Source organism: Musca vetustissima, unplaced genomic scaffold, assembly GCF_032173495.1.
Source record: "Musca vetustissima isolate MV318-11 ecotype Yass unplaced genomic scaffold, APGP_CSIRO_Mvet_v1 utg19228, whole genome shotgun sequence".
Classification (NCBI taxonomy): Eukaryota; Metazoa; Arthropoda; class Insecta; order Diptera; family Muscidae; genus Musca; species Musca vetustissima.
In genome coordinates, this window is record NW_026879637.1 from 179225 (window position 1) to 204163 (window position 24939).

The 24939-nt window shown below is 34.3% G+C and overlaps 5 protein-coding genes across 5 annotated transcripts; 2 read left to right on the forward strand and 3 right to left on the reverse strand.

The window, feature by feature from the left end:
* The first annotated feature begins 520 nt into the window (after positions 1 to 520).
* Positions 521 to 2727, forward strand: LOC133324649 (zinc transporter ZIP1). The gene is given in 4 exon segments (XM_061533482.1): positions 521 to 703; positions 767 to 1249; positions 2271 to 2658; positions 2717 to 2727. Coding segments are annotated over 4 exon segments (1056 nt in total). The 5' UTR covers positions 521 to 529.
* A 750-nt stretch (positions 2728 to 3477) lies between these two features.
* Positions 3478 to 7461, reverse strand: LOC133324650 (centrosome-associated zinc finger protein Cp190). Its single transcript, XM_061533483.1, has 3 exons — positions 7028 to 7461; positions 4639 to 6964; positions 3478 to 4524 (listed from the first exon to the last, which is right to left on the reverse strand). Exons 1-3 carry the CDS (start codon positions 7430 to 7432, stop codon positions 3539 to 3541), a joined length of 3717 nt encoding a protein of 1238 aa, XP_061389467.1. The 5' UTR covers positions 7433 to 7461; the 3' UTR covers positions 3478 to 3538.
* A 3736-nt stretch (positions 7462 to 11197) lies between these two features.
* On the forward strand, positions 11198 to 12623 carry LOC133324642 (mortality factor 4-like protein 1). The gene is made up of 4 exons (XM_061533476.1): positions 11198 to 11258; positions 11318 to 11435; positions 11489 to 11601; positions 11662 to 12623. The coding sequence occupies exons 1-4, from the start codon at positions 11231 to 11233 to the stop codon at positions 12621 to 12623; spliced, it is 1221 nt and encodes a 406-aa protein (XP_061389460.1). The 5' UTR covers positions 11198 to 11230.
* A 306-nt stretch (positions 12624 to 12929) lies between these two features.
* LOC133324644 (18S rRNA aminocarboxypropyltransferase) lies at positions 12930 to 13709 on the reverse strand. The gene has a single exon (XM_061533478.1). It carries the CDS (start codon positions 13707 to 13709, stop codon positions 12930 to 12932), a length of 780 nt encoding a protein of 259 aa, XP_061389462.1.
* A 1122-nt stretch (positions 13710 to 14831) lies between these two features.
* Positions 14832 to 15516, reverse strand: LOC133324651 (phosphomevalonate kinase). The gene is made up of 3 exons (XM_061533484.1): positions 15434 to 15516; positions 15187 to 15383; positions 14832 to 15106 (listed from the first exon to the last, which is right to left on the reverse strand). The coding sequence occupies exons 1-3, from the start codon at positions 15514 to 15516 to the stop codon at positions 14832 to 14834; spliced, it is 555 nt and encodes a 184-aa protein (XP_061389468.1).
* Positions 15517 to 24939: the final 9423 nt, after the last annotated feature.

Below are 24939 nucleotides of genomic sequence, written 5' to 3' on the forward strand. Positions count from 1 at the left end.
CCACAAGAAACGATATGCGTTTGTGACATCGTTTCCTTATTAAATAAGTACAATGCATTACTAAATCGATTCTCAATGTAATACGTTCTCACTTTTCCCACTGGGATGTTTACGGAGAGAGAGAAAAACAGCTGATTGTGCTGATATGGCTGACCCAAAATCATAACAAAAACAAAAGATCTTTCCAACAAATCCATGTACACCCCCATCCCAAGCAAACGCATGTACAAAAGACGACGTTGTATTGTTTGATTATTCTATCAAAATTAGCACACATAATGTAAATAAAGTCTGAGATTAACTGATACGGGAGCTGAATAGAAACTTACGTTAGATCTGGCGGTATCACAGCCGTATCATAGTTATTTGATCGATCTTAAGGGAGAAAGAGGCCAATTCATATTTTGTTCCTCGACATTCAAATAAACGCCGCTGCAAAATGAATTTAACACAAAATTACGAGCTTATATGGCCGAAACTAAGGGAATTAAATGCCTCGACCGAAATTGGAGAGAATGGAAGCGGTACAATGGAGAAAGTATTGGCCATGTTTGTGTTGGGTGTTGGTAGTTTTATTTCTGGCATGTTACCAGCATTTATATCTGAACGAAGTAGTCGGAGATTCCCACTGATTACGTCGTTGATGTTATGTTTTGGCGCTGGTGTTCTTTTGGCCACTTCAATAATACATATTTTACCGGAAGTAAGTACTTAAAGAAGATGAGAATACGTTCACTACTAATGTTTGTAATATTCTCATATTTAGGTACGAAAACAGATCAATTCAAACTGGGCGGAAATTTCAATATGCGGAGGTTTTTTCTTTATTTATTTTATCGACGAATTCATCCATTATTTCTTTGGCGAAGCTATTCAGCATTCCCATTCGCATAATGGTGCTGCGACAAACAATGGATCGGCGCCCAGTACAAGCCAGTATGGAAGTCTTCGGACAAATGATGAGTCAGAACCATTGTTAACTGAAACGTAAATACGGATTTCTATTGTGTTAAGCTGTATCTGAACTATTTCTGTTTTTAGGACTCGTCATCATGCCCCCCACTCACATGCTGGTCATGCACACTGTAATGATGAGGAAATTGAAGATGCAAACGCTAGAATTTGTCACACTAGTCATACAGAACCCTGTTCTCAATCAATGACAGGAACGATGGGCTTATTTGTAGCCTTGTCTGTGCATTCTGCGTTGGAAGGCATGGGAATAGGTGTACAAGATTCACCCACAAAGGTATGTATTATAATCTCAATATAGTTTTATTTTAAACTGGAGGATGTATTTGTATGAGAAACATATTCAACATTGTTGGACCTTATATCGGCTACAATAGAAATAAAGTCCCCATCAAACCAAATGAATAACAATCAAGTGTATTGTTGTCTATATTGATTGAATTTACAATATCAATTTGCCATTACGAAAGAAATTGGCTACTTTGTATACAATATTGTTCGAAATTAGATTGATCGGATTTTTCCAACTGTGCTATTCCGTAACATTGTCACAATTTGTTACCCATGCACAGCAAACCACAATCGTTATTTTATTTGTTAACGATAGATGTTTTTCTTATTTTCGTAAACAGTTATAAAGTCGTACTTTGGATATGGAGTTATAAATAATTTCTATATAATTATCATTGAATATATTTTTATTATATTGAGTGGTACAAATATGGTTATTTTTAGAACCTCCACTTTTCGTTGCAAATGGTGTCAAAAATATGTAAGTGCATTTCAATCCATTATGGAAAAATAATAAAATATGTATGGGCGTTTCGTACTAAACACAATTTACAATGTCGCGTATTAAATTACGCATTACGTAGAATATAAAAGTGACAAACTGTAAAAATTACTGAATTTATCTATTTGAAATTCTTATTTATAAAACTATGTTCACGTTATCAAATAATCTGCTGAAAATGTAATAGAGTCGAAAACGGTTAAGCGAAAACGCGTAATTTCAGCAAATTTTTTCTCTTATGCAGAATTTTCAATTAAAAGGATTCGGATAACCGAAACTCGTCAGGGCTAAACGAAGTTTTCAATCAATGTCTGAAAAAACGTGAAATTACATATTTGCAAATTAATCCGAAATATTCCTTTATAATTTGTTATTTCAATTAACCGATCTTTTCCATAAACCGGCGTTCGCTTATCCGAATTCGACTGTAACATATCTAGGCATCCCTAGGAAAATACGAAAAATTGAAACTCCAAAGTATTAAAAATATTTCAAATTTATTTAGGTGCTATTTTTATTGGGAGCTGTTGCTTGCCACAAATTTGTTATGGGATTCTGCCTCGGTCTGGAATTTCGTACCAATCCTTCTGCAAGTACAAAATCGCAAATCATTGGCATTTTGGTTTTTGCTTTGGGTGCAGTCGGTGGCATTGGATTGGGAATGTTGCTGGTAAATATGTCCACGTCATTACTTCCAGTATCCGCTTTGGCTGTAATCCAAGGTTTGGCGGGAGGCACATTGTTATACGTCACTGTCTGTGAAGTTATTCCTCGAGAGAAGGCAAGATGGCATCAAAATCCCACACGTAAAGTGGCTGGGTTTGCTCAATTTCTAACGGTAGCAATGGGATTTGCGACAATGGCCGTAATAAATTATTACCTGGATGGTGAGTGTGCTAAAACAATGCTATCATTATTGTTATTCTCATATTTTTTTATTTCTTTCATTAGATGATGAATAAATATCAAACGAATTTTGTTGGAGCAATATACAAAAAAAGTTAAATTTTGGCTAAGTGAAATACAATCTAATAAACAAATATTCTTATATTATGCATTGGACATTTCGCAAATGCATCCAACCATTTCTAGTTCATGCGCCAATCCATCACATTTTAAATAAGTATTTTATTAAAGATCTTGTTGTTACTTTATAAATTAGATGTATTTGCGAAATCAGTACAATCCTGAAATCTTTTTAAAAGGCTTCGAATAAAATACCTTCGCTGTGAATTTAAAACTTTAATTTTGTCTCACCTATTTTTTATCTATTTTTAAATATTTCAAAATATACTTATCGTTGGGGGAATCTACAGACGTAATATGTTGGCTTTGTTAAATTCAAATTTGGATTTTGTTAAAAATATTTATTAAAGAAAAATACGTTTAACAAAGATTTCATCTTTTGCTACATACAAATCAATTCAAATAATATGATTTTTCACATATTCAAGTGTCTTACGGATACTTCATACTTAATACAAGTTAATAATATTGCCAATAATGGATAAACGAAATTAGGTGGGGACGTTAAGTAAAAGAAGAACAAATACGTGGAAGTAATCAAGTGTCCGAAAAAATGTAATATATTTATGTATATTATGAACTAAATAGTAATCCATGTAATGAATACCACGTAAGGTTGTGTGTGGGGCAGAGATTTTCCTTCATCGCTATATAAATACGAAAATCATGCATATTTCCTAGTGCAGGAAGGGATTATTTGAATTCAGATCATATAGTTTACTTACAAAGCAACTAGAGATCTGGTGCTTATAGACTGGGTGTGGCTATGTTTGTTTCGTTCTCTTCCTCGTCATCGTCGTCACCCCATTCACTTATAAGACTTTTGACACGCTCCTCCGACGATATTGGGTTGGGATCTGTTTTTGTAGATGTAGTCTGAGCATCAGGCTCTTTTTCGGCTGTTGTGCTTGCGGCAGACTCATCTGGGGATAAATTTTTTGTTTTTTCAGGCGAAATTGCCAAAAATTCGTCTTCTACAGGAGGTTCGTCCTCTGAAATTTTGTCTGTAGAACAATCTGCAGTGTTTTTTTCCTCTTTCACTGTAACACTACTTTTTTCCTCTTCGTCGATGTTACTAACAACAGTGGCATCAGGTGCAGTTTCTGTTGCTTCGGTATCTTCTTTTTTTGATGCCTCATCATTTGTAGATGTAGTTGTTACCTTATCCTCTTCTGTTGGTATCCTATCTTTGTCCGTATCGTCAACTTCAGTTTCCTTATCCTCTTCGGTAACTTTTTCCAGCTCTGCAATATTTCCTATGACATCTTCTACAGTTTTGGGCTCATTTGCCTTTTCAGATGACTCATTTATTGCTTCCTCTTCGGCTTTAACACCATCATCTCCCTCTTTGTGTAGATTTTTCAAAGCCAGATCAACATCATCTTCCTCCATGGCAATATTATCATCCTCTATTTTAGTTTCAGATTCTTTGACTTCTTCTCCTTCTGCTACCTCCTCATCCTTATCTTTTTCTTTATCTTCATTTTCAATTTCATTACTTTCAACATTTGTTGTTTCAATGTCTTCATCAACCAATTGTTTGTCTTCTTCGGCTGGAGCTGCTGTTTCTGGCACTTCATCGACTACCTTATTTACATCATCGTCTAAGCATTCTTCTTCCATTTTCTCCTCCGGCATTTTTTCTTCCATTTCCTCGTCTAAATCTTCGTCTTCCGACCATTCACCGGCAAGTTCCTTAAGTTTCCTACTAATATCATCTTCTGTGTTATCTTCTTGTTTTGGTTTCTACAATAAAAATTAGCCAAGTCAGTTTCACGTATACTAACCAAACATATGCTCACTTACCTTATCCTCTTTGTGTATTTTCTCTTCGGCTGTAGTGGTACTTATCTCTGGTTTGGGACTTTCTGAAGTATGATCCGCCATTTCGTGTTCAGATATTAAATTCTCGGCCCATTCCAAGTCGTCAATTGACTCTTTGCTTTCCTCCATCTGTTGGTCGTGATGTACCTTGCCTCCTTTAGGTTTTTGTTGCTCCTCCGTACCATGTATGTCTTCTTCAGGCGGCTGACTGACTGTGTCCTCTTCCTCATCTTCATGAACAGCTTCAGAAGTCTGCGATTTAATTTCACTGTAAATATGACTATCGTCTTGTTCTGGGTCGTCATTGGTTGTGGCTGTTGTAGCCTGTGACGTTTCATCGTGGCTTATGGCACCCTGCTCAGACTGGGTTTCAGCAGTAGTAGTTAGCTGTTGGTTTTCATTGAGAACCATTACCACGCCGGATCCATCGTGTTCCTGATTCAACTGCGACAAAATTTCCTTTCGTTGCTCATCAGTTAAGATGACTTCGCTGCCATCGGCGGCAACAAATTTAGTTTCCATATGCTCCCCTCCCTGTTCCTGCAAATACTCCTCAGATGCTGCCGATGTCGTCGACTCTCCTGCGGTGACATTTTCCGATGCGAAGCTATCCGTTTTCATGATAGAACTTGCGATGGGCAAACTTATGTCCGATAGAATTTTTACTTTCTTTTCCGAATCTTGTTGAGCATCGATTTCTTCTTCCATTAACATTTCCTCATCCTCGTTCGGAGGAGGAAATACAGACGGAGCGTTGACATTTTCGTCGTCGGAATAATCAATTATACCATCCTCTAGCGCTTGTTTCTTGTGGAACGTTTTCATGTGAGTATACAATTGCAGTTCCTCGGGGAAGATCTTATTGCAGTAAATGCACTGTTGTTTATTCTCGTCGGGATGGCTGTCAATCAGGTGCTGATTTAAAGCGTCACTATCAATGCACATTTGCTGGCATAGCTGGCATTCGGGGAATATGTAGAGGTTAGTTCGAATTTTATGCTCCAACTGCATATGGAAATGCAACTCCCGTTTGCTGGACGAACGCCAACCACAATGCTCACAGAGCGCAGGGTCTATGGTCTCCTTGTGAGTATTTATAAGATGGCGCCTGAAACCACGATACGAAGGTATGCTGATTGGATGGCCATTGCGTCCACATCGTAAGCATAACCAAGGGCCGGTGGTATTTTCAGCACCTAAGGCAATTAAAGCGTGCATTGTTTTGCTATCGATGCGACGTTTCTGGGCAGGAGCCGCTTGTGGAGCTACTGCAGCGGCAGATCCTGTTGTTGAGTCCGCTGTTTTATTTGTGGTCTGGTCAACAGACGAAGTAACGCTTGTTGCATTTCCAGTTTGCTGTTTGGGCTTTGGCTGTACAGCTGAAGCTGCCTTTGGATCCGATTTTGCGCCTATTGCAATCTTTGTCTGTTGGGGTGCAACAGTTGGCGCATTCGCGTTATCAGATTCGGTAGTAGGTTCCTTCTTCACAATTACCTTTTGGCTTTGACCCCCAGCGTTCGGCATAATTTTCAACTTGATATTCTTATTGCTGTTGACCAAGTGCGGATATTGGCGCAGAACTTCCGATATAATCTTGGCGTGATTCATTTTCGAATTTGAACTATCCTTCACCACAATTGTGGGTGGCTTATCGGGTCCTTCATTCTTCACTATTATTGTTGTTGTGCCCGGAGGATCTTCCGTTTGTTGTTGCTGTGTAGACGATGTCTGGACCGCTGTAGAAGTATTTTTATGTTGCTGTGCCTGTTGAGGAGAAGGCATCGTGGTCGTAGCCATGTCGTCATCATCGTCATCGTTGTGAATGGTGTCGTCATCCATTATTCCAGCATCGTAGTCTCCATCATCACCAAATTCCGCTGCAATTTGTTTTCGCATGCGTTGTTGTTCGGCAAACTCTTTCACATCTTCTATGTTGGGCTTCTTAGCAGGCGGAGATACAAATGTTGCAGTTGGGGGCCGCTTGTTGTTATTTGTGTATCCCTTTCTCAATTGTTCAAATGGCGAGGAAGGCGTTGCTTGCTGCGGCACCGACTTCTTGGATAATGTATAACCGCCTTCGTGCTCTGCTTCCTGTTTGATACGCGTAAAGGTTGTAGATCCAATTTGCTGCTTTACCGGTACAGTTCCAGACACTACATTGCCAGTTGCAGAGCGTGGATAAGTGATTGAAGAAGCTCCCATACGATGCTGCTGTGGTGGATTGTTGCCGCTAACAATAATGCGCTTCGCCGTGGGTTGCACTAAAGTCCGTCCACCAACATTAGTCTGAGTACCGGAACCTGCGGCATATGATGGAATTATTTTACGCTTTGTCTTAGGACTGGAAGGCTATAGAAATAAAGAAAATATCAAATAATCTTCGATTCATTTGCAGCACTCAATGCTACTTACTGCTTGATTTTTCTGTGGGTGCATTTCCATTGTTCGCCGATGGGCTTCCAGTAGTTTCAGCAAGACTGTCATATTCATGTCCTTGGCTGTGCGTAGAAGGCGATTGTACATTTTCAGCTCGAATTCAAGGGTGCCGGTGTACATGAAATTGACAATTGGAACCACCACATCTGCCTGCAATCCATTTGGCATGATGATGGCATCATCCACCACCTCACACGTCTGCTCCAAAACATTGAAGTAATCTGTACAAGCACTTAGTACCAAACGATGCACTTTCAGCTGCGAATTATCCCGGAATTGTAAGGTCAGATCACAGTAATCTGTTTTGTTGAAGAAATTTTGCAATTTCTGGAGGAAGAAAACCCCCCAGTTGTCCACTTTTACAGACTTGATTTCACCCATGGTGCTGTGCCGGGGGTGCAAGTGAGGCCGAGTACAATGTTGCTGTTCCTATTACCGTACTTGTGTCGAATTCTCCGGGTATTGTCGGGAACAGCGGCACTGACTGTACCTCCACCACTTACTGTCTGCAATAATTTGGCGGGGCGGTACTGTGGCAGGCGAAGTCCTGTTTGTTTCTATTTTGCGTCGATGGAATACTTTTGAGATTTTTGACAACGCTATTCCGAGTTCCGAATACTTAAGTGAAACTGTTCAGGATGAGACACTTTTATCCTTGTAAATTCTTATCATCAACCAGATGCTGGATATTTAAAGTATTCACTTTAACGGGAATATTTTACTTTGAGAGCAAGCAAATAAAGTTCAGGAAAATTCAGCGTTGGTTTCTACAGCCTAATGTTGCCACCTTGTACGTTCAGTTGCCAAAATGGCGACCACACAGCGTTACCATTATATTATGTTTCGGTCGGATAGATTTGAATTTTTTTATTCGCATGGTATACGACAAAGTAATGTAATTTCCATATTCAAAATTTACATATCAAATAAAAATGATACAAAAACAACAAACTTCTATTTAGATTCTAGGCAAAGCTTCATTTCTACTGCATCGGTCAATACGCATTGAAATTGGCCAACGGATATAATGTGGCTACAGCTCGCATTCGAAATACGATAAACTCAAAAAAATGTGCTGTGGCAACACGATACATTACATGGAATATGAGTGCAGTTGGTGATATACCTAAAAATAAAAACGAGTTTTTTAATCCCTACCACTATAAAATAATATGGAAAATAAAAACAATAAATACAGTGTAGAATTATTGAAATTGATTTAATAAACATTTTATTGGAAAATGACTCCGTGACACCACAGACATAAACCGTAAACACGATTTTGTTTGATAGTAGTTCGGGCAAACTACCATTTATATATTTTTATGTATTACAAAATCAAGAAAGTGATGCCATATCACAGAACTGAAATGACGCCAAGACGTGTGAGTGGGCATGGATCGACCAATCTGGTAATGGAATCATTCTTATTGTCACCCTATTAATTAACAGAGTGCAGGGTGAGTATTCGTGGTGCGGCAATATTGCCACTAAGATAAATTTAAGAATATGCAATGTTTCCACAGAGAATTTCGAAGATTTAGGAAAGAACCATGTTATAATAATAGAAGGTTGTACAACAAACGATACAACAACCACATGGAAATTTGTTTTTGTAAGTAATACTAGTGTAAACGTCATTTGACTGAAAATGTAAACAAACATACAAATTATCAAAAAAAAAAAAATGTATTTATTTGAAAAATTTAATATTTTCGAATTTTTAAAATAAAATTGAAAAACATGAATTGAAATCTATCAATTTTATATTTCTATCGCTTACACATCTTCCCTCTAATTGAGCCATTGCCACTTATATGAGTAACAAATATGAAAATGCTGAGAATTGCGAGTTATTCCATGAAGAAAGATTTGCTTCCTCAAACTTTCCCAGGAGGCAGATTGAGTAAATTGAATATCGGAGGACATTATTAAAGAACAATTTCGAATTTTATGCTAAAAAAATTTTCTGTTGGGTAATTTTTAAAAACCTAATTTGTCAAATTCATATTGACACTAGTATAACTTCACACATCAAATCAGCTGAGCTGTTACCTTTTATAATTGTACCATGGAAAAGAACCAATGTTACTTATAGAAGAGAACGGCGGAGAACGGCGACGGTGGTTGTCGTAAGAGCTTTTGTTGTACGTTACCCCAATCACTTTCCAAAAGTCCAAAACTAAATGAAAAACGTTCTATTTAACAAAATAAAAAGAAAAATAATAATAATACTTAAACTCCATAAAATTTATTTTTAAATGTATTTATTTAATAAAATACATGGTATAATAATAGAAGGTAACAGCAAGTGTTGTTGTACAAAAAACGATACAACAACCACATGGAAATTTGTTGTCGTAAGTTCTACTAGTGTCAACTCATTTGACAGAAAAATGTAAACAAACAAACAAATTATCATCAAATTACTTTTAATTTTTAAAATGAAATATTTTCGAATCCTCAAAATAAAAATTGAAAAACATGAATGAAAATCTATCATATTTATATTTCTATCGCTTCCACATCTTTCCTATAATTGAGCCATTGCCATATATATGTGTAACACATATGAAAATGCTGGGAATAGCGAGTTATTCCTTGAAGAAAGATTTGCTTCCTCAAACTTTCCCAGCAGGCAGATTGAGTAAATTTAATACAGGAGCACATTTAATAAAGAACAATTTCAAATTGTATGCGTTCCCAATTTTCCTGTTGGGTGATTTTTAAAACATAATTTGTCAAATTCATATTGACACTAGTATTACGTTGGAATCAAATCAGCTGGGATTTGCTGTTACCTTTTATAATTGTACCATGAATAAAATACATATTATAACAAATGTATACAAGATCAGTAAGAAAATATAAAGTCAATTAACATATTTTGTTTCACGGAAATTATACGTTTATTTATTATACGTCTATTGTGGAGATGGCCAAGAAAAAAAATAAACCGGTGACGCTTTTTGGAGCAACAAATGACATATTCTGTGGTGCTCCTTCAATTTTTTGGAAATTCATTTCACTGAAATGTCAGTGAATAATATAATACAGATTTTATTAATGCAAAAAAATGTCGATTGTGAGTGATATTTTTGTATACCGAATAAATATTTTTTAAATAATTAAAATGCACAATTTTTGTTAAAAAAAAACACTGGAATTATGGTCATGTAACATTTATTTTGTATAGTTTAACTATTAATGGCCTTTTGGGCTTTGTTGCCTAAAAGCGATTCTTAAAAAATTAATTAAAATATTTTTTTGCGCTTCAATTGCTAAAGAAGGCTAAGCAGTATAGCCTTCTTGAAATGAAGTAAACCTTATTACCGATGAGATTAATATGGTCTTTAAAATTGAGATATGAATCAATAACAACGCCTAGACATTTAAGAAAGTGAACAATTTCTATCGGTTAGCCATTGAGAAGCAATTGATGACAAAGGAACGTACGGTTTCTAAGATGGAAAGTAATAGCCTTAGTCTTAGAAGGATTAATTACCAGACTATTAGTAACCATCGAGCTTCAGTACTGCAAGAATCTACTACTGTTTACTACGGTAACGAATTTTCCTTTATGATATCGAAGAAAATAGTAAAATTTAGTAGATTCTTGCAGCACGCGAACAGACCATAACCCAGAAATTGTTTACAAAATAACGAAAAATTGCCAATTATTTTCTTGGTATTGCCAACTTCACCACAGCTGCATGGGGTTCCACAGTTACGAAAATACCCCCGTCCTTCATAGCTAATTCTCAACTATCATTGGAATTTTTTCAGGGGTAAGGATTATTAACCTAATTATGGAAATATAAATACAAAATGGGTATCATTTCAAAGGTTATAAAACTATCTTTCTCTTGAGTAAGACATTAGGGGGGTGGGGAGAAAGGTCAATAAAACTAGTTTGGACCCTGATCTTTTTTACTAAAGTTCCTAGAGTTGCTAGAATCACGCTACTGAAATTCTATTCAGTATGGGTCTTTAGAATTTGGGATTTTTGCAACACCCTGTACTTTCGATAAAAAAAAATGTGTTATCGAAAGTTGGCAACGTAGCTAACTTCCCGCAGGTCAAACGTTCGCAGCTGGTCGCTTTTGTTAGTTTTGTTTGGAATAGGTCTTCTCTTGGAAAGAAAACAAAACATCCGCCAAAATAACGTCCCCAACTGAAATGCAGCCAAAATTTAAGTTCGCCGAAGGTAAGTAGCTGGTTTTTATATGCTGCTAATGCCGCACAATACAACTGTCATATTTCTAGGCGAGAAAGTGCTCTGCTTCCATGGGCCGTTAATATATGAGGCCAAGGCTTTAAAGAGCACCGTCACCAAGGACAAACAACTGAAGTATTTCGTTCACTATGCTGGATGGAACAAAAAGTAAGTGGATTAAGTACCTCCAATTGCCCACTAAAACATATATTCTATTACAGTTGGGACGAGTGGGTGCCGGAACATCGAGTTTTAAAATACAACGAAACCAATTTACAAAGACAGAAGGAACTGCAGAAGGAGCACGATGCAAAAAAGGAAAAGAATAGAAAAAGTGAGTAGATTAATGCAAATTATAATAATTACAATCGGATTATCATGATTTATATTACAGATACGGCTAAAGGTAAGAAAGGTGAGACCGTTGGCACGAATTCGAAGGAGAGCGGTGCAACCAGTAGTGGTGGCAGTGAATCTAGAGCTTCAACTCCATCAAAAGAGTTGGCAAACACTTCTGCAACAGCAACTGCTTCTTCCGGAAGGGGGAATAGGTCTAAGCAGGCTTCCGCTACCACAGAATCCAAAAAAGATGGCAGTGGTCGGGAAGATTCCATAAAGGACGACAAAGACGAACCCATTATAAAAAAGAAGAGGGGAGCTTCAACTAGCTCCTCTGACAAGTCTACGGCGAATAGCACAGCAGCATCAAGTACATCAGGCCCGGGAGCTCCTGCAGCTTCCCCGGCTGCATTGGCCAACAGTAGCACTGTAAATCCGGCATCTCAGACAAGTGTTCGGCTGGACCCATGCGTTGAAAGTGAAGAGACTTTCCTTTCAAAAATTGAAGTGAAAATAAAAATCCCCGACGAATTGAAACAATGCCTGGCAGACGATTGGGATGCTATAACTAGGCAACACAAACTTCTAGATATACCCGCAAAAATAACAGTACAGGATATCGTTGACCAGTACATAAGTTTCAAAAAATCAGCAAAATCAACAAATGCCGGCAAGGAACTAGCCATTACAGACGTTCTCAATGGAGTAGTGGAATACTTCAATGTTATGTTGGGATCTCAGCTTCTGTACAAATTTGAACGTCCACAGTATGCAGATATTTTGCAGCAATATCCAGATATTCCTTTATCCAAACTGTACGGGTCGTTCCACCTGTTACGTTTATTTGTAAAATTAGGATCAATGTTGGGCTATTCTGACCTAGATGAGAAATCTATGCAGCTGCTGCTCGTGCATCTACACGATTTTCTAAAGTATTTGGTAAAAAATAGTGCTACATTCTTTAGCATGTCGAGTTTTGTTAATGCTACCCCAGAATATCATCGCCACACACAATGATTTTAGTAGGTTCCATATTAATTTTTTTTTTTTTAGATCTTATTATTTTCCCCAATCATATATTTAACCTGTAAAGATCTTTATTAAATTTATATTATTTTCTTTATCGGAGAATATCAGTAGAAATGAAAAAATAAACAATATCTGATATATATGGATATTTGGATTATTAGGACGAAACGAAGTTTCTTTTGTCCGGTCTTTCAAACGTAGTAGAGTGTCCAAATATGTTAAATTTCTGTCATTTTTTAATGAAACGTATTGATAATTATGTTGCATGTATGTTTTGTTAGGAAATTTGATACTTTATTCGTCATCTTCTGAACTACTACTACTGGTTGGGTAAAATTCCTTGTAATCTTTTGGTTGATTTCGGGCAATTTGCTCTTCGTTGATGTAACTGTTTTGCACTTCAAGAATTTCTTCGCTGGATTTGCAAGCTGCATATCTTTCTAGTAAAGACTCGTTAAGCTCTATGAACGAATGACCCCACGAGAACTTTCCCATGTACCACTGGGCTTCCGAACGAAATCCGCAAATGTATAAAGTTGCAGCGATTGCTTCCACACAGCTCAGTTTACATGGTTTGCCGTAGTTGATAGGATTGGCTGCCACAAGAAATGGCAGAAGGCGTGGATGTGGACTTTTCATCCTTGAAAAGGGCGTTTCATCTAGCTTTGCCCATGAACAATCGATAACTGCGCACCCTGAAGACTGAAGAATTTCTCTATCCAATGGACTCACACAGTGTACACCCACAGGAGATAGGGTAAGTCCCGCAAATTTCTGTCCTAGGCGAAGATTTTCAATCAACCCCAAACGTGCTAATTTCCTCCCGGAACATTTTTTTGGATCACAGTGGTTTAAGTCCCACATTGCAACGGGGAAATCTGGTTGGGTTCCATGGCCTTCAATGTCATGCTCCGATGAAGATGAACTGGTATCATCAGAATCCGAAGCAAGTTCGCTCTCTCTTTGAGCAAAGGATCGTTCACAATTCCGATTAGATTTCACATTACGATATTGTTTTTGGTTGGAAGCTCCTCCACCACGACGATTACCCTTTCCACGCTGTTTGGAGCTCATTTTCGACCCATTTCGTCTTATTCAAGGGCAGATCACATTCTTCAGTTTGCGCAAATTACAACCATGGAAATGAAGTGAAAACAAACGAGACGACACATGGTAGATATATAAGGTAGCCGCATCGGCGAATTTCTACAACAAACATCAGTTGTTGTATTTTGATATGTCGAAAATATTTTGCCAAAACAAACACATTCATAGAATTTTTTTACACAGATTCTTGTAGAAAATGTTAATAAAAGTATTGCCAAACAAGCTCTTCAAAATTCGGAGATTTTAATTTATAATATTGTTTTTTAATTTTTTTGCTTCTACACTACAGCAACATTTTTGCGGCTACCTTGTTAAATATACCGTGAGACGACATATGTGATCAGCTGTTTCATAGTCGCTGTCCACTTAGGATTGATAACACTTTTGAACATGCTCAAGGTGCCTCTTGAAATGTCGTTCTCGGAGAATGGTGGTATGCACTAATCTTGATTTCAATGTCGCTGATTAATTATTTGTAGATTTTGAGTTGGTGTAGAGTGTAATGAAGATGAATTAATCGATTTGAGCTACAACCAATAAAAGTCATGGTATATGGTATAATTATGGAAGGTAGTCTCATTTGAGAAATTGATAATGCCAAACCTTTTTAATATGGAATTCATATATCCATTTCAAATAAATTCCATAAAATGTTATGTATGTCGAAAGGCATATTTTCAAAAAATTAAACAAATTATTATATATTTTCCAAGGCTACGAATTGCCATGGATGTTACAACATATATAATTTTTATAGGCATAGGACTTCAAAATATTTATTAATAAAAATAATTTAGAAATTTTAAAACTGAACACATGATATGCGTACAATTCGATTAAGATATTTTCATTTAATATATATATTTTAATAAATAAATTGATTTCTTGTGTATATATAGGTTACATGCGTTTTTAAGTTTTTTAACTCTCTTATTCCTATTAAAGTGTTGTCGATATAAAAAATACTTGGTGTTTTTTAATTCTATCATATTTGCAGAAATCGCATATATATTTTTAATTCTATGCAATTCCCTTATGAAATGTTGATGTTGGAATACTATGGTAAAAAATGCCATAACCTAAATAACATTATAGTGAGAATTTTTCAATAATTAAATTAATTAAATGATCCGAACTCAGCTTATTGTCATTTTCCAACACCAGATCCCATTTGTTGTAGTTATCTAGCCCACACTCTGACTCGATATCATCTATACCAGGTGTATATACAAATCCCCTCTCAATTCTAATCGAATCGGGGCACGTAAGGCGCATACAGGCAACTTTGTCGCCATATGTTTCATGGAAATAGCGAATGTCATTCATTCTGCGCACATCACTTACAACTATAATTTCCGAATTGGCTAATATGAAAAACAATACAGTGAAGTGAAATAGTTATTGCATGGAAGTACAATTTAAACAATTCAATGTGGTTGCTTACCTTTCTCCATTGCAGTCTTACAGAAATATCCATAACATTGCTTTCGAACTTCATCGCTCCAATCGATCATGGCTTTTCTATATTTCTCTTTATAGGGTCCATCACTTAGCAGCTCTTTTAAATCAAGCTGCATCTTTTTTGCCCATTCCGATTTTATTGGTTCCGATATCCTAACAATTTGACACCGGTCACCTAGTCTTAAATGCTAACATGAAAACAATCGTCCTGTGTAAAATTGATTACGTACCTTTGTTTTAATTTTTCTGATATGAAATCCTTCCCACATTTCCTCTTTCCACTTATGAGTATAATGCGCTGTATGTCGGTCATGTTTGAAACTTTCACTTTTGGAAATTAAACTTTATCTTTGACCGTCTCTGCTGAAACTGAAAAGGCAATTATCATATGAATGTAATACTGTAGTAAAATGTCTATTAGACGAAAATATTCTGAATGAACCTTGGGTTCAAAGTATTTACACAAGAACAATGGGATATATTTAAATGTTCATAACATACCTCCTATTATTGCTCAATCGAATCTCAATCGGTGTAACAAATCTATTATATGTATTTTGCTTGATGTCTATTTGTTTATATTGACGACGATATTACGAAAGGCAAGGTAGTTACAAAACATTTAGCATTCTCCCTGTCTAATGTCTCTGAGTCTAGTCCAGCCAGCAGCCCCCTGAAGATGGTGAGTTACCATCACATTGTTTACATATTTAAGGGTAGCTCATATTCATTGTTTTTCAAATTACAACCCTGTAAACTGAGGAGAAAGCAAATTATCCGAGAACCAACCAAACAGCTGTCTGCAAATCGATCAGCTGTCAAAACAGGTTAAATAACTTAGGGATACATAAGTCGACATTAGAAGATAGAACGCTATCAATAGTTAAAGTCATAATAGTCGATTAGATTTAATAAATCAAGTGGATTTATTAAATATATTATTAGTAATAAACCGTGGTACAATTATAAAATGTACCGTAATTCTCGTGTCAAAATGAATATGATAAATTATGTTTTTTAAATATTATCCAACAGGAAAATTTGGTACGAATAATATTGTAAATTGTTCTTTATTAAATGTCCTCCTATATTCAATTTGCTCAATCTGTTTGATGGGAAAGTTTGAAGCAGTTAATCTTTATTCATAGAATAATTAACCATTTTCATATGTGTTACACATATGAGAAAAGATGTGGAAGCTATAAAATGGAAATTTGATAGATTTGCATTCAGGGTTATCAATTTTATTTTGAGACTTTGAAAATGTATTTTTTAACAAACCCACAAATTTACAATAGAGGCACATAGTAGATGATGGAAAATTTAAGTACATAAATGATGGAAAATAGTACCTCCCCCTACAAAGAGTAAACATTTTCTCCTTCTGGTAACTCTCCCACATACGTTAATTTTTTTTTAATCCAATATAAAGCGAATAGAATGGCCAATTTGATACGAACTGTGGAAATAGTAATACTTTTGCCAAGCCAAGATCTAGCCCGACGATGGTACCCATTGGTCCACTTCTTCCGATGCCTGCTCCACAAATGATCTACATTAAAAAAAATCATGTAAATTGCATTTAAAGAAACAGATTTGATCCATTGATTCCACATTGTAATATTCGACCAAACCTATATTAAATTAGAAAATGGACTCTACGGCAACTTCCTCTGGTACATCTCTGCATAGGGTCAACTCTATGTTAAACATATATAAAACGAATAGTAAATCCTGCGTGTATTTCAAACATTAATATTTATACTGAGCATCGATTTAGTGTTGTATTGCATTTAATATTAGAAATAAAATGAACAATAAAAGAAAAATTGATTTGGTATGTTCCCCGGGAACATTTAAGCTTCCTGCATCAATACGTTGCCCTCTATCTGGAACTGGTACAATTAAATGTTTGAAGCAGTTAATCTTCCTTCATAGAATAATTCGCAATTTCCAGCAGTTTCATATTTGTTTCACATGCAAGTGACAGTGGCTCGATTAGAGAAAATATGTGGAAGCGATAGAAATATAACGTTGATAGATTTTCATTAATGTTTTCCAATTTTATTTTGGGGATTAAAAAAAGAAAGAAATACTTTTATAAAATTAATGCGATGTCAATTCTATTTCAAAATATGGCGTAACAATATGATAATAATATAATAAATCGTGAAATCTGTCTCAAATAAATAGATTTTCTGTAAATATAGATTTAGTAGGTCCATTCCTATTGGTTCCTCCTCACATATGGTCTCAATTTTCACAACGCAAAAATCCATAATAAACATTGCTAATACTAGTTTTTGAAACATTGACATCAGTGTTGTCACCATATTTTGAGGGTATAAATCTGTCAACAGCACGGGCTGGTAATAGTTTTACTATTTATATTTTAAAATGTGCCACTAAAAATACAATTGCCATTGCCCCTAACTCACTCACCTACAAAGGTTTGCTTGATAACTCAACAAAAAGAAATAATTTGTACATACTGTTACCTTATTAATAAAACACTTTTTATTTAGAAGCCTCCCTACTTCTTCAAAATTTTGACTACATTATTTGACTATAATTTAATTGATTGTATACAAATATGTTCAGGCTTACATAAACGACAGCCTGATTCCGTTATTAGAAATAATAATAAAATTATTTTAGAACATCATAGTTTTGCATTTACTTGAATTGAAATGAATATGACTCATAATCATTTTCAAATCAGAAAATGCTCTACGGTGAGTAGTGAACGCTTTACAAATTTCCCCTTTGTGAGATACAAAGTTTTCTAAGATTTGTAATTTGTTGTTGCACTAAATGACATGGTCATGTTTGGCATTAATGCCAAATAAGGCAACTTTTTCTCGAACAAGTTCACTATCCATTTTTATTAAATAAAAAAAAACAAAAATAATAAAATATTAGAAAATTTGACAACACACGAGAAAACGAACTTGAATTGTTAAGGCGCTTTTTCAACTTTTTTCTGCTTTAAAAAATCAATCTATACGTGTATATACGAATGTGTGTATGCTCGGAGTGTGTATTGTTATGAAAACAGTTCCCATTCAAAATATTCGCTGTATATAATATAACACAGTTTCTAAAATTAAATATGGCTATGATGAGATGTTTAGAAATAAAAAAAAAACTGTTTGGAATTATGGTTCCCAGCACTATGATTTTGTGTGTTATAAACAAAAAACGAAAACATATATATAGTTTTTATAAAAATAAATTCAACAATTGTTTTTGCTTTTGTCTTAATAGATATTTATACACGTACACATTCTTATATTGCATTCTGAAAAGATTGATAGTTTCGCTTTATTATTTGTAATAATACAACTGAAAAACAAATTTGAAAAATTCTTCAAAATATATTAACTGGCATGAAATGGGAAAAATATTGTTGAGCTACTCTGCCTTATTACAAGTGACAGGACATTTAATTTCATGTATTATTTGTCAAAAATAACTCATCGTACTTTTAAAAGAACACAAAAAATGGCAATACCACTGCTAGAAAAAACATTATATCAGTGCATTTCTATAAATTATAATATTTTATTGTTGTCTCCTTTTTTTGTTGAAAAAAAACTAATTGTAAATAACATATTTCATTTATTTCATTTAATGTAATGAAAAAAGCCAATATGGTCAATAACTTACTTATATTAAACGACTTGTACATTAGAACTTTCTACAGGGGTTAACCTTCATTATGAGGATGTATTAGACAAATATGTAATGGAATTGACAATTATAACCTACTGGGTTAACTTAATCCGGTACAATGTAAATGTACTAATAACGTTTTAAAATTTATTTTATGATTTTGAAGCAAAATTCTCCGGCCTTATCTGGGTTAATTGCATGTAACAATCGACAAAGTTGTAAATATACATATGTTGGGGAAGAGGCTGAAATATTGATCGCATTTTTATTTGGCTTTTACTTTGTTTTCCATTTAACCTATATAACCTTGGTCAAAAAATTGGGTATTCTTCCTTTATCTAAGAGATATTTAAAATTCAGGAAGTACCTCATTAGTATGTTGCTAATCTACCTGTTTTGTAGAATAGATTTGCAAAATTTAATGTAAGATCTGTCCAAATGGTCGATAATGATAAATGTCACATGTAACCATGAAAAAAAACTATTAAAAAATAGGATCAACGGTAAATTACAGTAACAACCTATCAGAAAAACTTCTAATCGTGAAATGTGACAAGTTTAAATTAAATTTACATATTCACAAATTTTTTCTATACCAAAAATATGGGCCGAGCAAATATTGTAACGACACTGGGCGTTCTATTATTGAAAAAAAAAACAAAACTTAAAAAGCCAAGGCCAAAATGCAAAAATCTATTGGCAGATCACAAAAATTTGGCATACAAGAAAAAAAAAATAATATGCTAAGAGTTAAGTGGTAGACATCGAAAACGTCTGCTAAAAACGATGATCACATTAAGTTATTGTCACGGAAGAACGTCCAGGATTGTCCCATTATAAAAATAGAAACTATGTTATGTAAAAAATGCATATGAATATCTCTTACACACTCTGATTGAGACACTATAGAATTTCTTCTGTTCTATGTAAATTGAAAACTTAAAACACATTTTCTGCAAAATCGTTGGCATATAAAGTGGAAAGGTCCGATACTTGTCAAAAAATGGCGAAATATACTCTTGTATGATGAATCTAAAATAAATATAATTGGCAGTAATGGAAAAGTCTGGGTCAGACGCCCTGAAAACATATGTATGCTTTTTTTGGTATGGAGTGGGGCCAATATATTGGTTCAACGAAAAAATGGATACAAATTTGTACTGCTGCATTCTTAGTGAAGTGATGCTATCTTACGCCGAATGGGAAATGCCCGTCAAATGGGTATATGTTATGATATGGGCAGTACAATCGAAAAAAATTTTGTGGATACTAGTGAAGGATAAGGTTACATCACAAAAAATAAGCAACAAGGAGAAATTATGGGAACAAATCGAAGGTGCATGGTATTCTATACCGAACAAAAAGTGTCAGAATTTGGTGGAGTCAATGTCGCGGAAATGTAAAACTGTTTTAGAAATACAAGGTTTTACTACGAAATATTAGCTTAGAAGTCAAGTTTTGTAAATAATTTCGCTTAATTTCAATTGATGTTAATCCTTGAAATTAACTAACACTGTACTGTATATTTATATTTATATATAATAAACATATATATATATATATATATATAGATATATATATTCCGATTCATTTAATTGGGTCAAAATCTTGGATAAAATCTAGTAGATTTTTGCTGTAGGGGAATATACCAATAGAGATGCACCTTATTTAAATACATCTTGGGCTAGACTTTAAAGTTTTGGAATACAAAATCGATTCGTCTCATAAAATCTTCACTAACTGACATGTGTTTTTTTTTAATACAATGCTTTTAAATTTATATATGATTGTAGTACACATATATACGAAATTATATACTTATTATCAAAGTTATTTATATTTCGGATAAAACACAAACATTTGTTATGCTTTTCAGTTGATTTTATTTGACGTCATATATTTTTAATAGAGATAAGTGAACAAAATATGTGTACATACATATGTATATACACATTTCAAGAACCTATGAAAATACCAATTTTTGCATGCTGTGCATTCTTGTTTATCTCTTGAAATGTACAAATCCATTTCTTTTCATTTTTCGGGGTATGGGATATGTAAAACTGTTTGTTTGGTCTGAATTATTTATAGACTAATGGGATTTAAACGGTGAAGATTTTTTTCTTCTTCTGGACGTACTGTGTTATAATATCAAATGTTTTCTTTTTTCTTGGCCTCTCAAAATGTAAACATATAGATGCTTGTATGTTCACAATTTTTGAGTTTTCGTGTAAGTTTGGATACATTTTTCGGGTGTGTTAAAAAAAAAACAGTGAAATTGATTAGGAATAACAACCAAGAAGTATATCTTTACCACGCCTACAGCCAAAATATGCCGCAAAAAAAAAACCGGAGCGAAAACTAATGTTTGCTTGAATTAGGATTATTTTATTAAGTAGCTTGAATCATTTTCAACAATATTGTTAGATATCTTTGTGAAAAATTACGTAATCTATTTGCATTTATTAAATGAATATTTAGCTTTTGGTCATATTGTTATTTAGCTTTATATTATTCGTTTATTTTGTGGTTTAAGTCTATTTTTAGGTTTTGATACCCAGCTTGGTTTTCTATTATACGTTATTACGTTATACATTTTAACATGTTTAAGGACACAAAGCCACAAACAAAATTAATAACACTTAACAATATTTTTGAAACCAATCACAAAAAACTCAAATGTTTCAAAAAATAAATGGAATCAAACAATCGACTCATATTATAATTTTAGAATTCATAAGTCAGAGGAGGCGACTTTTTAAGGCATAAAAGTTAAATCATTTGATCATTTAATCGATTTTAAATAATATTTTTTAATAATTTCATGGCGGGGAATGTGGTAAGGGGTACCACATATTTTTATTCAGAACAATCACGCCCAAAATAGGTGAAATTAGAAAATGAGCAGCAGAGGATATGAAGAAAGCTGCGAGATAAAAACCAAATTATAATTTGTTGCTATCAACGACATTTATTATGCCCCATCATTAGTATGTTGACTACCGCAACCAATCTTTTACATGTTGCGGTGTATGTTTGGAGGTTATTGTCAAGCTGAAACACCCAAACATGCGGTATATTTCCTTCAATGAATGCTTTATAAACCTTGTAAATATATCGAACTCCATACAAGAACCAGTAAGGAAAGTAGTAAAGTCGGACGGGGCCGACTATATGATACCCTTTGCCACTTAAGCTTTATTCAAGAACTCGCATTTTTGAAGGACAATTATTTGGACCTCATCGATATAATCATCTCCGACCCCATAAAGTATATATATTCTTGATCAGGGTAAAATTCAATGACGAATTATACGGGTCGGTCTTTCTGTTGTAATCACTCTAGCCTCTAAACGAATCGAGATAGATCGCCAAGATTTTGCATTAAGTTGTCTCTTGTCTGCATGTCCGAAGATGAGCTTTATCGATCCAGGTTTAGGCTATTTTGGGGCTCTTGAACGTGCTATTTAAGGGAATTCGCAGACTATTAATATCGGTTTGACTCTTTGGTGCACCATTTGCTAAAAACCGGACGAACGTATATATGGGAACTATATCTAAATCACAGTACGATGTGCAAAATTTCGTGTCGATCCGCTTAAATTTAACTCTTTGATGCACCATGAACCGATTTTTCCCAATTTCAATAGGTCCTGTGTCAAATTTCATCTCTTTCGGATAACAAATACGACCAGGATTTTGTTTACAATTTAACATGGACGGACAGCCAGACGGACATGCATAAATCGACTCAGAAAGTGATTCTATGCATATTCTCAAAAAGAACCATAGGTATATCTCGTTTCCTTTTGCCTGTTACAAACATATGTACAAAGACAATACCCTGTACCACAGGGTACAGGGTATCCCGCCTCCGCGGGATTTTTTTTTCATATCTTAAATGTTTAACTTTTAAATTAACTTTAATTCAGCCGAGAGCATAAGATTCCAATTAATATGAGCTGTTGCTGAAGGCAATCTGGCTTTCCGATTCTTTACAGAAATAAAAGAACTTTCTTGATAGTTTCCGGGCATGTAGTCCTGCTACCTTAGCTCGTATCGGAGTTTTATCGGAGTACGGCATTTGTTTCCAGCCATTTTGAAATAATAAATTGAAATAATAAAATCCATTTAAAAATAATCAATAAGAATCGAAATAGGTGTAGAAACAAAACATAGTAATTATAACGATAAAATAACTAACATTTTAGAACTCATCTGTTTGTACTGTAGAGTTGCTTTAGTTTAGGTCCAAGCAAAAATTGAGACAATTCCCTTATCTATAAATTATTATTTTTTTTCATAATATTAAATCTGAAAACGCCAACACCACATCTTTATTTTTGAAAATGTTATGCGGCATTTATTACCCATTCCATTTTATGGGTATACTCCACATTATGGTGGAGGGTATATTAAAGAATCGAGTGTTAAATGTCCAAACCTATGAAGAAAGATTTACAAAAGTAACATTATTTGTTTTATTACAGGAACTGCAAGACTCTTCTATATATGAAATTTATTTTCGATTTAGTTCCCATACATTAAAAAAAACATTAAAACACAACTGAATTATTTCAGAGAAAGTTCAACATTTTATATAAATATACAGGTTTTGATAAATACATACAGGCTTTGTTAATTAGAATCTAAATAGAAAATAAGAACGCTCATATTTACAAATGCCAATTTTAAAATGTTTTAATATTATTTAATTTTTTTTCAAAGTTTTATTTGAAAAGATACGAATAGCGCTGTACAAAATTAGGTCAGTAGTTCGGGCATTAAAATAACAATTTTTTTTTGAAATTAATTCACCTCCGGTCTTTTATTGTTACAGGACAAAATAATTCCCTTCCCCTTTTTTTTAACGAAATGATTATGAGTGGAAACGGTTTTGTAAGACTTTAATTCATAAATGTTGAAGTGTGCCATTTACATGTAACACATAATTAAAGGAACATCGTATAATCAGTTAATAATTATTATTAATAAATTAAAATCAATAAATATATTAAAAATCTTTCATTTCTTTTTAACAGATATCATTTGTATGTTCTTATTATTTATTTTGTTTGTGTTGTTGCTTTTTAAGAATTTTAAAAATACCGTTTTGTATTATCTGTGAAAGGCTATTTTGTTTTTAATAAAATACAAATGTTTGTAGATGTGTGTATGTTCCAATATAATATGTGTATTTATAAAGATCAAAATACGTATATGCATATATGTGTGTATGTATGAACAGATATAGAAAATTAAACGATATAAAACATAGATATTTTGCAATATAAAATTTGTTTGTGAACTCTTACACTCACATACACAAACGTACATACATATTCCAAAATAAAATACTTTCGCCACAAATACTAAATATATAAATACAGGGACATATCGCAGAGAGAACGAGAGCTCCATTGAGAGAAAGAGAAAACACGGACTTTTATAAGGTTGGAAAAAATAAAGGGAAATAAAAGAAAAATACTGTTTCTTCTCTCTATTTCCTGAACATTAGAGATTGAGAAATAAAATGTAGGATTATTGTTGGGATACTAACACCATTGCATAACACCAACACTCATGCAACAGCATCAAAACGTCAGGTAAGATGAGATGCAAATAGATCAGAGAGAGAGAGGCAAAGATCAAGGCCTCCAAAAGCAAATCGAACATTACGTAGTGGTGGTGGTGATAAACATTTGAATCGAAAGAGAAATGGAAGTGGAAATGGAAATGTAAAGATGCACTAATGGCGGTGGCAATAGTGACGCCTTCATCCCCAAATTCCATGGCAAGTGGGTGGGTAGTTGGGTGGGTGGCTGCTCGGTGTGTTTATATTCCGGCTGACAGATATATGAGGACTTAATATTAGCCACAGCCAGTGTTGAATTATTGATTTAACAATTGCACGCCGCTATTGTTTGAAACTTTTTGGGCCACTTGGCCTTAATATATAAGTGTGTATGTTGGTATGTACATATGTATGTGGAGTGATGTGCTGTGTTGTGTTGTACGTACATAGAACGTGTGTAGCAAGCAACAAAGCACAATGACGATT